This window comes from Wyeomyia smithii, chromosome 2, assembly GCF_029784165.1.
Source record: "Wyeomyia smithii strain HCP4-BCI-WySm-NY-G18 chromosome 2, ASM2978416v1, whole genome shotgun sequence".
In the NCBI taxonomy this organism is placed as follows: Eukaryota; Metazoa; Arthropoda; class Insecta; order Diptera; family Culicidae; genus Wyeomyia; species Wyeomyia smithii.
The window spans coordinates 69,519,184-69,533,424 of NC_073695.1; the positions used below are offsets into that span (position 1 = coordinate 69,519,184).

The 14,241-nt window shown below is 36.4% G+C and overlaps 1 protein-coding gene across 2 annotated transcripts in view; it reads left to right on the top strand.

Moving 5' to 3' along the window:
- Positions 1–840: 840 nt before the first annotated feature.
- LOC129719458 (myosin heavy chain, non-muscle) overlaps positions 841–14,241 on the top strand; it is a 74,400-nt gene continuing 60,999 nt past the window's right edge. For both annotated transcript variants that reach the window (XM_055670776.1, XM_055670777.1), the window contains exons 1-2: positions 841–1,738; positions 9,827–10,042. In XM_055670776.1, coding sequence (XP_055526751.1) covers positions 1,604–1,738; positions 9,827–10,042 — 351 coding nt within the window. In that variant the 5' untranslated portion in view covers positions 841–1,603. The remainder of the gene's footprint in view (positions 1,739–9,826; positions 10,043–14,241) is intronic.

Below are 14,241 nucleotides of genomic sequence, written 5' to 3' on the forward strand. Positions count from 1 at the left end.
AATGAACAGAGTATCGTGCATCGAAATTCAAAAGCCATGTTTTCTGTGGTAGAAGAGTTGAATATACACAAGGAGGAGGAAGAGTAGCAAGCAGCAGAGAATAATCGCTCTCGCGAAATGTGCTTTCTTTGCAAATCGCGTGTAGAAGAGCAATAAAGTTACACTCCCGATCATAGAGTGAAGCCACGGTTCCTCTCTCGAAAAAAATGAAACGCGAGTGTGTGGCGCAAGGTGGGCTTTGATTAGTATACTCTTAAAGTAAATTCAAAAATAGTTGAAATAAATTTGAAGTAGTAAAAATAAATCTCATTAATTTCATTTTATAGATTTTGGACAATTATACAATTTTATTTTACAATAACCTATCCTTTGTCGCGAAATGTTAACGATTACTCTGCCACTCGATTTTTTTCTTCGCTTGACCGCAGTTTTTTGCAGCTTACAATAGTCATGCCCCACTGCAACAGCTCGAAATTGAGAACACAGACCTGCCATGTCTGGCTGTATTCGTCCGATGAGAGTATCACTGTCAAAGCCCACATCGGACTATCTTGCCTTTATAGTAATGTGTAGGGTAGCAGGTGCGCGGTAGTGTACCGGCAAGCTCCTTCACTCTGTTTGGTTTTTCGAGGGGGAACGCTCCGTTACCAGCGTATGCGTGAGTCAATCGGACAGAAGAAAAAGTATCGTGTCAGAAATTTTAAATTTCAGTTGAATAAGTGCTAAGTGACCGAGCAGAAGTCACTCTCCTCTCGCTCGACGCGACAGGCAGCCAGCCAGTTAGCAAACCAATCAGGCCAGCAACGATATAGAGTTAGTAGCAGAGACACTCCTCTATCGTAGATGTATTCTTTATGCTCTGGAAAAAGCAGTCGAGCTGTATAGTTTCGGCAGATCCGGCTTTGAATCAAAGTGAAACGAAATTGTCTTAATTTATTCAGTGGTTTCGCGTTATTTATAAAACATTTTTTTGGTTAATGTTATCTCTTGTGAATTTATAAATGTTGATTGTATTATGTGTCATATATTTAGATTTGGATGAGCAGTGGAATGCGAATGTCTGACAAATTCTGCAGTTTATGTATAGTGTTAGCAAAAGGATGAAATTTTCGTTGTATATATTTTAGTTTTCGTTAAAAACAAAACATCGTTTGAGACACAAACACAATCTTAAAACCTGAAGCGACGGATATCTACAAGTACTAAAATCTTCCACCTCTATGTGATTGTTACACGTTTGTGGTTTTTATGTTAAAGAAGAAATAAAGAGAAGCAAATAATAAAGAAAGAAAATTCTGTGAAATAACAACTGAGAGTGTCGAGCTTGGAAACGTGATAAAGAGAGAAAATATCTTTCATTCCAGAGCTGTTTCATGCAGACTTGCTTTACGGGAAGAAACAGTGAACGGACTAGCAGAAAATCAACTCAGTGACTTGTTTCGTTAATCAAAACTCCTCCATTCAGTCCGTTTGTCGATTGTACGAGGAAGAAACGACAGCAGTAATATTAATAACAACAACGCGGTTCAAGTTGGAACACTTGCCTTCATTTGGATTTCCTTTCGGTTGAAAATCGAAGTACACCTCCACTACCGGCGAGAAGATGGCAGATGATTTGCGAGATCGTAACGATCCGGAGTTGAAGTACCTTTCGGTCGAACGAAACTCCTTCAACGATCCGGCCACGCAAGCCGAGTGGACACAGAAGCGGCTGGTTTGGGTGCCGCACGAAACACAGGTGAGCTATTGTCTAACAAATCTATTCATCACAGAACATACAAGTTTTTCAAAAATTAGATTGTTGTTTTCTTATCTAAAATCTGAATTATGAACATTAAAAATGTATAACTTACATTGTACATTGTGACTCCTATCTATTCAAAGAAATTTAGTAATGTCAATTGGCACGCTGAACGCTATTTAGGCATCAGTGAACGCACGAAATGATTCGGATAGTTGATTCATCTGAGAACTGCTCAATTATGATATTCACCCATATTGTTCCTCAATAAGAGACGGTTCAACCTTTCATCCCATATTGCCTTTCTGAAAAACATACTAGATGATCAATATATGGTTTCTAAAAGCTATTTTATCTGAGCTATAATGTTCATCATTACCGTAAAGTATCTTTTAACACGCCGATACGTTCCGTGCAAAAAACGTGTAAAAACCGCATTATTTGTAAAAAACGACGTAGAAAAAAACCGCGTTATTTTGGAAAAAACGTCGTGAAAATCGAGTGAAAATGTAACTGTGTAAAAACACGCTAGTTTAGTCTGTTATAGTTGCTGTGTTGCTGTGACCTACTGTAACGCGAGAACGAAAATCGTGCGAAAAAAAACCGCGTTATTTGAAGAAAAATAATGACGTGAAAAAAACGCGTTATTTGAATAATCATCGTAAAAAAGGTGTAAAATGAAACCGTGTAAAAAAAAACTTTGTAAAAAAGACCTTAGGGGCCATCCACATTCCACGTGGATAGATCTTTAACGATTTTGATTTTGAGTAACCTAAATTCGAAATGAACTGTTGTTCATACACGAGAACTCAAATTATAACTCAAGATTTTCTAACATAGTACGTCAGTATCAACTGCTATGTCTTTGTACGCAGAAGCATTAGACACATATGCATGCCGTCATATGCTCTGTAAACTAAAGTTAATATTTACTTTCTTTCAATGCATGGAAAAGTTCAATTAGCTTTTATGTAAGTTTATTTTTCATTGCTTAGCCCATATTAATAAAAGGGAAGCTTTATATCCTCGAATGGTCTGGGCTAACATGAGAATGGTGACGAAACTGACTGTTCAAAAACATACCATAGATCTATGGTTATTCACCACCCAAAAACGCTTGAGTAATGAACTGTGAACAAGTAGTGGTACAGTCAAGTGACGGTCGCTGACTCAGGCGTAAAATTTGACCGTTATGAACGACAAACAAAGCAACGTGAACCACAAATAAAAATCTAAAAGGAATGCTCATGACTAAAGGAAGGTACCCACATTAGAACAATCAGAGTAGTACCAGGCTGAGTTGAATGTTCATGTAATTAGAGATGTTAAGCGCTTGGACATATGAAAACGCCAAAATTTCAATCAGTATTGGAATCATTTTTGGTCATTCCTCAGTTGCAATTTTTGGTTTGTTTTATGAAACCGAGTGCACTTTTAATGTTATCAAAATATAAATCGCTATATATCATGAAAACAAATAATAACATGAAATAAGATATTTTTATTGGAACATAGATTTTTTTATATCATCTTTCAGAAATTGCAATCGATATGCGATTTTGAGTCATGCCTTTATCTCATGAAACGTTATCTTCTAACAAGTAAACATAATCATATTGGATTCAGAAATTGTGCGTCCAGCCAAAGTTTGCTTCAAGCGAATTTTAGTTGCCGCATGTTAATCAAGCGGCATTTTTTTATCATTGTTTACATACTGACTGGTGATCCCTCTTTTTTAGTTACAACGTTGTGATAAGATAGTAAAACTGTAGTCAATGTGGTTGTTTGTTGCAATCTTTGTCATTGCGAATCCAACTTCACTATCGAGTTACTCACGATTTCTTGTGAAAATGATTTTTTTAATTTATGATAAAGGATTCGTGTATGGAACAATAATTTTGCGCACGAAAAAATGGATTAATAATAAAGATATACTTTGTATAGACGTTCAGTAAAAAGCATCAGGAATTACCTTAAATACATTTTTTGCGGTCTCACTACTGTTAACCCTTGAATGCACAACGTTGTTTTGAAAAGCATTGCGAATAATGTTTCAAAATAAATGTGTTTTAGTTTTTTCTACCTTTTTCCTAGCTATACAATTCATTGGAACAGTTTTCTAGGCTTCAATTTCTTTATTCAAACCTAGATGATTGTTCATTTGAATTATATTTCTAACAAAACTGATTTGAAACGTAATTCGTGATGTTGCTTGAAAACAACTTTGCGCATTATAATTTTTCATAATTGCAATGTTGATCCGAATTCGGAGCAATGTTAACTTCGATATAATTGTCCTAACTGGCGAAAAATGCAATGCAACAATAAACATTAACGCTGTCAAGATGACGTCGACTCCCTATGAATACTATCAAACATTTCTCCCATTTTCTCTCTTGCGCTGAGAGCGCATAACAGTTTTCGGAACCTTGCATCCGGCACCGGATGCTGCTGTCCATGTGCAATCCGGACTCTCGTACAGCATCAAAACATCGTCGTTCATCACCGCCTGTTTTTTCTATTTCACAGCATTCTATAAAAAATGAGTTGGTCTAGCCAAAGTAGTTGCTTATGTTGTTATTCTTATGCAGCAGACTGCAGAACATTGACCTAGCTTAGCTTGTATTGGTATACTGGCGAATAACATTGTCATTTCCCTGTAAGTCGATTGTTTGAATCTGTACGTCAGAGTTGGTGAGGTTTAGTTGTTTATTTGTATGGAGTTGACTCTGACAGCAGTTCAGCGATGCGTATAATTTTTCCAACAAAACAACGACTTCTAGATTTATTTTTTGAGATTTGTTCGCATTTGATAATCAGCTTTGTTTGATGATTTATTTTGAAATTTTTTTAAAACATTTTTTAGTTTTCAATTAGTAACTCTCTGTATAAAAAATTCAATCACAAATATTATCAAATTCAATTTTCAATCATCAAAATAATTACGAGTGAAATTAATCAACTAATAAGATACTGTGTAATTAGCATCTCTAATACTATATGTGTTGCCGTACAATCGTTGACAACAATCATCCTGGTCAATCCTCAAAATACCGCATCATTAATTATTATACCTCGCACAATAACAAATGAAACCCTCGAGGTCACACAGCTTGTTGGACTAATTGAGCGTTCAATGGCGTTTCGCGAATTATTCGAATCTTCCCCTATGCAATCAAGTCACGCGGATGTGACCCTTTGTCTATACCTACTATTGTCTCGATGGGTCCTACTTCAAATACGTGACTCATCACGAATTGAACCTTAACAATCATGGCATAAGACACCAACCAGCTGTGTCAGCAAGTGCGGGAAGAAGACAGCAACAGTTCGCCACCGTGATAACCGCCAATGCAACTGGGCAAACACTATAAGAAAACGCATCTTTTCACCCAGCTCAAGGTCATTTCAACGGCGCCGCTAGTGCATCTAAGTCGTAAAATGCGTAAACACAGCCATCTAGAAGCAGATGTTCTTCTACCGGGCGACTGCATGCTACGGCTGATCTAATCCGCACTGGTGTCCATTCGCCTCTCATTATATAGGTGATTTTCGAGTGCTATGTGGATCTGCCACGTTCACTGCACGCCGAGCAGGCAAAGAGACTACCGTAAAATTAACTTCAAACTTGACGCAGCAGCAGTAACGTGACGATGGTGGGGCGGTAGCTCCATAAAAAGAGCGAGCAGACAGCAGCAGCGGTTGCGGCGCCCCGTGTTTTTGCTTCGAAGGAAGGACGGACGACTTGAAATCAACGTCATAGTAACTAAATACTTCCATACAGGGCAAACTCGCGATCTCGTCGTGAGCACTGCCGCTGAAGTACAGAGAAAAGGCCTTGAGAATCTCGTTTTCTGGCGTTGCTTTTGAACTCCCCTTCCTTGACTCCGTATTACGTCGTTCATCTTCTTGCGCTTGAATCCGATTCGAGATGTATTTTCATACATCAGGTTTGAAACTGGGGAATTTGAGTTGCCCTATGACTGCCATGACCGATCAATGTAGGTCGGAATTTCGATACCGTAAACTGGGGTGACTTTGATCACTTTTTTGATTGTATCTCAAATATTTTCAGAATATACTGAAAACAATGTTCTTTAATATTTCTAAAATAAGTACTGGCATGCATTGAAAAAGATTCAGTCACTACTTCAAAAGTTTAGCAACAATTTTGCTGTTTTTAAATATGCTCTAAAAATTTTACACCAATAATCATTCCGGGGTGACTTTGATCACTTCATTGTTTTGATGAATTTGGAGTAACACTTTGCTACTTTCACTAAATTGAACAGCCTTAAACGACTTAAACGAGTTTATAAATATGGAAAGCAATTTGGGGGCCATTCACATTCTACGTGAACAGTTTATAATGGCGAATGTCCAAGATTCATACAAAATTTTTAGAATATATATAAATGATTATTCACTGAGAGAGAAGGTGGTCTAAAATCGTCAAAAACTAGTCCACGAGGAATACGACTTATGAAATTGTCCAAATTTGCATGTTACTTCACGTCTTGGGTTTTTGTTAAGAAGAAATATGTAATACGCTGTGGAGAAAATTGGGACTCAATATTGCCTTCGAGGAAAAACTTGCAAAAATAACAATAAAATGTATTGTTATAATATTTGTTCATCTTAAGAACTAATCTGGGAACAAAATAAAAACACTTTACGTATTGCAACTTGTTGTTTTGAATCTACTTGAACCGATTGTTTGTATGCAACAAAAATCGCCAAAAATACACTTTATTCTCAAATAATATTTTAGCATGAAAAACACTCTTTAAATAGCAGGAAATGCATGAATAGTAGCAATGCGAACATATATCCACACAATCAGTGAAGATTACGACAAATCCCAAGCACTACGAGCGCTTTTTTACCACATTTTCAGAAAAGAGGTATAGTGATCAAAGTCACCCCGGTGATCAAAGTCACCCCAGTTTACGGTACTATAAATGATGATCAGACAACAGCATCTTCGATCGGCTGATAGTAGTAGGCATTCGATGGACGCCCAATTAAGAAAACTGCCCATGAAATTCAAAGATGATTTATCCAAAAACGAATCATGGGTGGATCCATTATCGATTTCTTCAAGCAAAATTCATTCAAAAGCTACCGTACAAAGACTGTTGTAGTAATAATTTTATCCGTAAAAAGACAATAATTTAACCTATTCGTAAACTTAACAAAATTCCTGATGTAATCTAATTTGTCCAGATAACTGTGCAAACTTAAGTCACCGAAGAAAACACATGGCGTTATATAACACCTCACAGAGTATCATGAAAATCATTAAAATGTATAGAACGTATATGTGATGTGCATTTGAAATTCAAGATGAGGCCTTTAAATAAAAGCTCTGGAGGATATCATTTACACAACTTATACGAATTTTATATTAAAATACTAATTAGGATTTTTTTTTTTCAAATTTTAAACTTTGATTTTAGCAAATTGATACGGAGCAACAGTGCCTTACCGACCCATTAAAAAAAAAAAGATTTCACAGATTAAATCGCAAAAAAAGAAACTATTACGCCATGTTGCATTCCTTGTTTTTATTTTATCTAACCCCTAGAGCTAAGTTCGAACGCACATCTTGTCAGCTATATATTTGCTTTGTATATTATCATATCAAGATTTTGCATATGAATCAGATGTTGATAGACTAAGCTAACATAGCAAAATTTACACCATGTGAGATGATGCTATGAAATGAGTCATAATCGAACATTATTTGATGAGTGTTCCATTTCCCCATCAAAGAAGAAAGAAAGAATGGAGGTATCGGAAATTGTTGAAAAAAAAACCTAAATTAATCCACAAGCGGTCAGACTCAGCCTTTCTCATTCAAACTTATTACAGGTCGGACTCGATTATCCGGAGACTCGATTATCCGGGGGCTCGATTAACCGGGGCTCGATTGTCCGGAGAAAATGGTTCGATTATCCGGAGTATTTTTTGTTTCTGTATTTCTATAACGTACTTTTGTCTTCCGGGTCATTGGGAGGTTCAGGGTTGTTCATAATTGTAGCGGTACAAGCCCCGTTCCACTTAGGCAGTTCGTTTTTGGCAGCTTTCTCGTCGTTCCTTCAACCAATTCTTACTCAATAACCTCCAAGAGCAAGGTATTATGGTGAACCGGTTTCGGAATTATGGCAGGAACATATTCCTGTCATATAATGGCCATGATCATTGCAGTACTTAGAACCACAAGCAGGCCTGTCCCGGTTCTGTTCCGGATACTCTCGGATAATTGAACCAAAACTCATCAAGCGAAATTAATAACGACTTTAAATCCGCAACGTAGTCCATATCGAGCGTCTAGTTCGTTATAGGTCACTCAAGAAATAGAAAACAAACATGAGTGTTGTTTTATTTCGTTTTCACATTTTCGAGATAATTAATATAACATAATTTATTATTACGTATATATGTATAACAAACGCCGACAAACAGTCTAAAGACAATTTTTAATTTTTTTCGTCGGCACATGCATTGTATACAATTTATTATAATAGAAAACTCACTGTTCTAGATGACAGATATTATAAATTGAAATAAAAAAAGTGGCTCGATTATCCGGAAGGTTCGACTATCCGGAGCGAAATGTTTTTCAAAACTCCGGATAATTGAGTCCGATCTGTATTTGTAAAAATACCTTTATTGGATTATATTATATATTGATCAAAGCAGGTATAGTGTTGAATAGTCTTTGAATTTCCAAAACTTTTGAACAGCATACCAAATTATTATAAGGTGTGTTATTTGTAAGTTTGAGAGATGACTCGTTTGTATAACACTAGTTATGTTCAAATAAGTCGTGTAATACTTGAGATAATAGACTTTCGTTGCTTTAACAATTTAATACATAATGGTTGCTTAAGTTTGATTACGATCAAATGAAAAGAGAACGCCAAACTTTGAAACCACGTGTTCAATCATAATCCATCAGTTAACCCTTAACTAGCCCGTTCATCTGATATCAATATTGTTCAAATCGGTTGTGTAGTATCTAAGATAATGAAGTTTCGTGATTTTCCCATTTCGATACATTACAGACGAAGTTACAGTCCGATTACAGCAAAATTCAATAGGGTGTTATGAGGCAGCTAGACTTTTTATTTGACACTAATTTTGTGGAAATCGTGTCAGCCATCTCTGAGAAAAGTGAGTGAGTCCAAGTAGTCTTCGGAATATGTTTCTTTTCAAAGTAATAATCCGTTTGCAAAAAAAAATCAATAGTGTTTTATGAGGCAACTAGACCTTCCATATGACACTGATTTTATGAAAATCGGTCCAGCCATCTCTGAGAAACATGAGTGAGATTAAATAGTCTCCAGAACACGTTTCTTTCCATAACTTGTGAACCACATGTTCAATCTTCACAAAATTCAAAAGTTAAGGGTTCTTTAGGTAGCCCGTTCATTTGAGACCAATTTTGTTCAAATCGGTTATGTGGTTTCAGAGATATTGATGTTTCGTGATTTTCACATTTTGATACATAACCTCTAAACTAAAAATCCGATTACAATGAAATTCAATAGCAACCTATGGCGCAACTAGACCTTTCATTTGCAATTAATTTTATGAAAATCGGTCCAGCCATCTCTGAGAGAAGTGAGTGAGAAAAAAAAGTTGCACACACACACACATACACACATACATACATACAGAAAATGCTCAGTTCGTCGAAAGGGGTTGAGTGGTATATGACATTCGGCCATTGGGACCACTTTTATACCTTTGGTTTTTCCAGTGATTGCTATACCTTTCTAGGAGAAAGGCAAAAACTGGTTTATTCAGAGCTATATTGTTTCTCAGTTGGCCGTTTTATATCTCAAACTTGTTTAAATAGATAATAAATATGATTCGTTTGTGATTATGTGTTAATTTATAATACCTAGAGATTAGTCAGTATGACATTTTTCGGCAATTATATATCTGTAACCTTACAAGCATGCTGCGAGAAATATTTTTTGTAGTTAAAAAAAACAACGGCAGAACAATTCGTGCTTGGTAAATCAAGAGGTTTGGTATTATTCTAATCGTGTTCTCAATTGATTGCAATTGCAGGGTTTTGTTGCTGCTAGCATCAAGGGAGAGCGAGGTGATGAGGTGGAAGTGGAGCTTGCCGAAACGGGCAAACGCATCCTTGTGCTCAAGGATGACATTCAAAAAATGAACCCGCCAAAATTCGACAAGGTCGAGGATATGGCCGAGCTCACTTGTCTAAACGAAGCGTCCGTGCTGCACAACATCAAGGATCGATACTACTCCGGACTAATCTATGTAAGTACTTGAAACTTAAACGTTGTGTTTTGTTTAATACTTTTGTATATTTGTAAAACGGATGTTTGCGTGTTGATTATTATGGGCATGGACGCCTTTAAACACCACACTCTGATAATTGAATAAAACGCAAAGTATGTGAAAACGCTGGGGCAACAATCCTCTTGTAATTCCATTTACGGAGGAATTCGACCTTTACTGTAGAGTGGCCTGGTGGTGCCAACCATTTGGCCGTGATAACCGATTCAACGAAATTTCGTGTCATATTAGATCAGCAGCTGACACAGAATTAATCCACTTGCGAGAACTCATATCAATCAAATCATAAACGCTTATTTTTGACAAGTAATTCACTCAACACATGGGGTTGTCCACAGGACAAGGAGTATAAATAAAACTATCCGCCAAATGTGTCCACACCCCAGCCCATCAACTATCGCTCAGTCCGAGAGTAAACGTCCTTCGTGTGCATTATGTATACCATTCTTTATTTGGGCGGTACGAGTAAACTGAATCAAAAGGCAAACTCCTTACAGCAAGCTGCCAAAAAAAGTTTCAGCTGTTATGCAAGTTTTGCCGTGCATAACTGGATGAAGTGTAAGGAGCGGATACATACGGTTTCCAAAACATAATTGTTAGCCGATGTAACTGTAGCTTCCTGGGACCAGATTTTGACTACCTGCAGTAATAGTTTTAACTGAATTAATAGTAAGAGTAATTAAAATTTATTTAATTAATTTTTTTTTTTAAATTTGAATTTTTACACATATCAAGGTAAAAAATAACGTTAGTTACTTTATGGTTCCTCGACTCCTCGTTTTTTGCCTAAAGAGATTTTGTGAATCTTTGGAATTCAATTTTTCAAGCTTCACTATGTCATACCGTTAAAGGTTAATTTTGGTCACGAATTTCGTCCGTTGTGCCGTCCGTGACAGCCTTTTCCACATATGGAAATACTTGCTCGTAAGATTTGATAGGTTACTGGTGTCTCTTGGGTTGACGGATATTATTTTTAAACGACCGATGTCGTAAGAACATATTCGTGTTAAACGACCGATGTCGTAAGAACAGTTATTTTTCTGGGTCGGTTGACCCTAGATATTATTACTCCTTTCAGTCTCGATTAATGCAAAAAATATTTCGAAAATATTGATAAGAAGTTGATAATATTTGTAAAGTAAATGTAATATTGTAATAACAATAATATTTGTAAACTAAATGTAGTGTGTTGATTGTTTCCTTGTTAAAGTGTTAATTTTTGATTAGAATTTGTTAAGGGTAATTGATTACATCGTGGCGCTTGGTGGCACAAATTCTGCAGCTAAAAAGCGAACAAAAAATGGCATATGGCAGCTACAAGAGGCAGGAAAAGGGAGTTATGGTGTAGTACGAAAAGCAAAAACGAACGGGTACAGTGAAAAAGTGTTGTTCTGGTATAACTATACAGCAAAACGGAATTCGATTTAACGGAACTAATCAGCACCTAACACTCCACGCATGTCATCATAGTTTACGTTTTACGATATTTCACAATATGCGTCGAAACGCTTAGTGTCTCTACAGAAATATTCAGTAATGATGAGAGAACTGTTGAGATATTTAATGAGTCTAGCAGAACTATTCACATTATATTATATTTTCCTCGGTTGTAAGTTTGCAACTTTGAATATATTATTCAAAAGTGTAACCCCAATATCAGCCCCAAATAGGCACGTTTGTTGCATCGTCCACAAACGTCGTTCGATGTGGAATGTAGTTCAATTATCGCTAAGCCAATTTCTGATGAAACTACAACTTTGCAATCTAAGGCGGCGGAATATTGGATAGTCGAGTGGATCTACATAAATAGGCAGACCGCTGTGACACCTTCATTAGCAAAGAATTTACCCGATTCAGCATACATACAAGCTGTGACTGCGGTTGAGAATGCGATAGGAGTTAGGTGCTTTAAACAAAATAAAGGCTTGTGCTGGTTAAACAACTCGAATATACATGCGAGAGTCTTACATTCAATTTCATTGAATCGAAACGTTACGTTATCTGTTAAGTTAAACTAAAACAGAAGATAAACCGAATCAAATGGCATCCTCCAGCGCGTAGGACATGGAACTCATTTGACACTGTTCATAAGTTTTGTACTTTGTTGTTTCATATTTCCGCATTCAAGTTAATTTGACCAGGATCAATCATTTTATCAGGTCTTAAACGAGTCACTGTGCTAAACCTCTTCAAGACACAAAATTTTGAATGCAAAACTGTACGCATTCCAATGGGTATAATTTGATGTGTTCTTTTTGTCAGGGCGAGCCAAAGGAATAGAATGTGAATCGAATATGATTATTTATTATCTTTCTTTGTGTTAATCTCTCCGCTCGTGCGTTTTGTGTATGTAGTTCGTTTGTATTTGTGTGCAATACGACGAACGAGTAGATTCTTCTATTTTAGGCTTACAACTTTATAAACTAATCGTCTTGAGAGCGTATTAGTTAGTCGATAACATTTAAACGTGCATATTCTTATAGGAGGTCGAAGCAAGCCATGACCGAAATCGGACGCAAAATTTTTCGCTCGCATGTTATATCGGAAGAAAAATTGTTTAATTTAGTTGTTGCATGTTCGTTATAGATGTTATCGCGGAGTGAGTTTATTTTCTAAATTTAAAATTATTGTTTTTTCTTGGAAAAGTTCGCGGATGATTGTGCGAGGCCGTGATCAAGATAGGCCAGCTGGTTCCTGCTTTGAAATCATCACATTGTTTGGTGATTTTCGGTTATTTTACACCTAAAGAATTGTTACATATATACAGGTGTTCTATTGAAATGTGCTGAGTGCGAAAAGTGTGAAGTTCCACAAAAAAAGTGAATTTTATTGTGAAAATTGAATATTATTGCGTTGCTTTTTAGATTCACCAAAGTGTTTATTTTTTCTTGTTTTTTTTTCTATCGCTGTCTTGGCGACGGTTTGAAAGTGTGGAGTGTGTGGTGTTATTACATACAATAAGGAGAGTGTTTTTCGAGCAGCTGCTCCACATAGTTTTATAGTGATTGAATGCGCATTAGGGATTTATTCATTGGCATAATGCAAATTATATTTGGCTTGTATCTAATTAAACTTGAAGTGAAAATTTGCCAATAAGATCAAAACCATGCATCGCCGTTTACAGTGTTTATGTGCTATCTCTTTTCAACGAATGAAATGTTGTATGGATTAAACGAGTGTGTAAAGGCATACATGCATGTTGCCACTGTACTTCCATTTAAAGAAAAGTCCAAAAACGATGAAAACAAATGGAAAATGAAGAGATGAAAGCTAAGTATACGTTTTGTCTTGTCTGTATTGTAAAGTGATATTTTGAAGCTTGTTTCTAGTTTTACTATATGTGAGAAAACAGATACAGAGAGATTTTGATTTCATCGTTGAAATTGTGTGCGCGGTATTTTTTTCCGCAGGGTTTCAGTAACAAGTTTTATTTTTGTCCACAAAGTGTTAGTGTGGTTTGTGGAGTTTGGAGTATGTGTTTCTCAGGAATCATATGCTTTGATTTTTTGATTGTTCTAGCTTTTGACCAGTTGTTTTACATAATTTGTTATATTTATGACTAGTTCGGCACTTTGTCAATAAATTTAAAAATATATTCAGGCTTATATGTATATTTACTTTTATTAAATTGTTGAGGCTTTGGATGCATGGAACATTGCCAATTTTCATATTTATTAGGCGTATTAGGCGTACATTGTTAAGAGATAATCGACGTAAACGCCGAGTTCTGCGCGTATGTGTCGGCCGGGGGGATTAAAGCGGTTGTTCGTAACGCTTCGGTGTAAACGCGTATTCAGCCCGGGCAAGTTTTGCTGATATATGGACTTCCGTCGTGTGGTGATTTCGCGAAGTGAACCCAGATATTTCATCATATCTTTCTCATCTTCATCAACGTTAAGTCGGAGACTGCTCGCGCGTTGCATCTAAATTATTACATCGGAAATCGAAGTAGATTTCGTTCAGTCGATAAATATCCTTTCAACCCCCGCGTCGGTACCTTCCATGAGGTCGTATTATCTACAGATGGATCAACAACGCGCAATAGTTTTAGGTATAAAGAGCATCACTTACGAGGAGATATACGGTAATTTTAAGTTGTCTCGGTTTAGTCAAAAATCCTGTATCCTCGCGTACGTTTTATTGTTGCGGTGTTACATTGT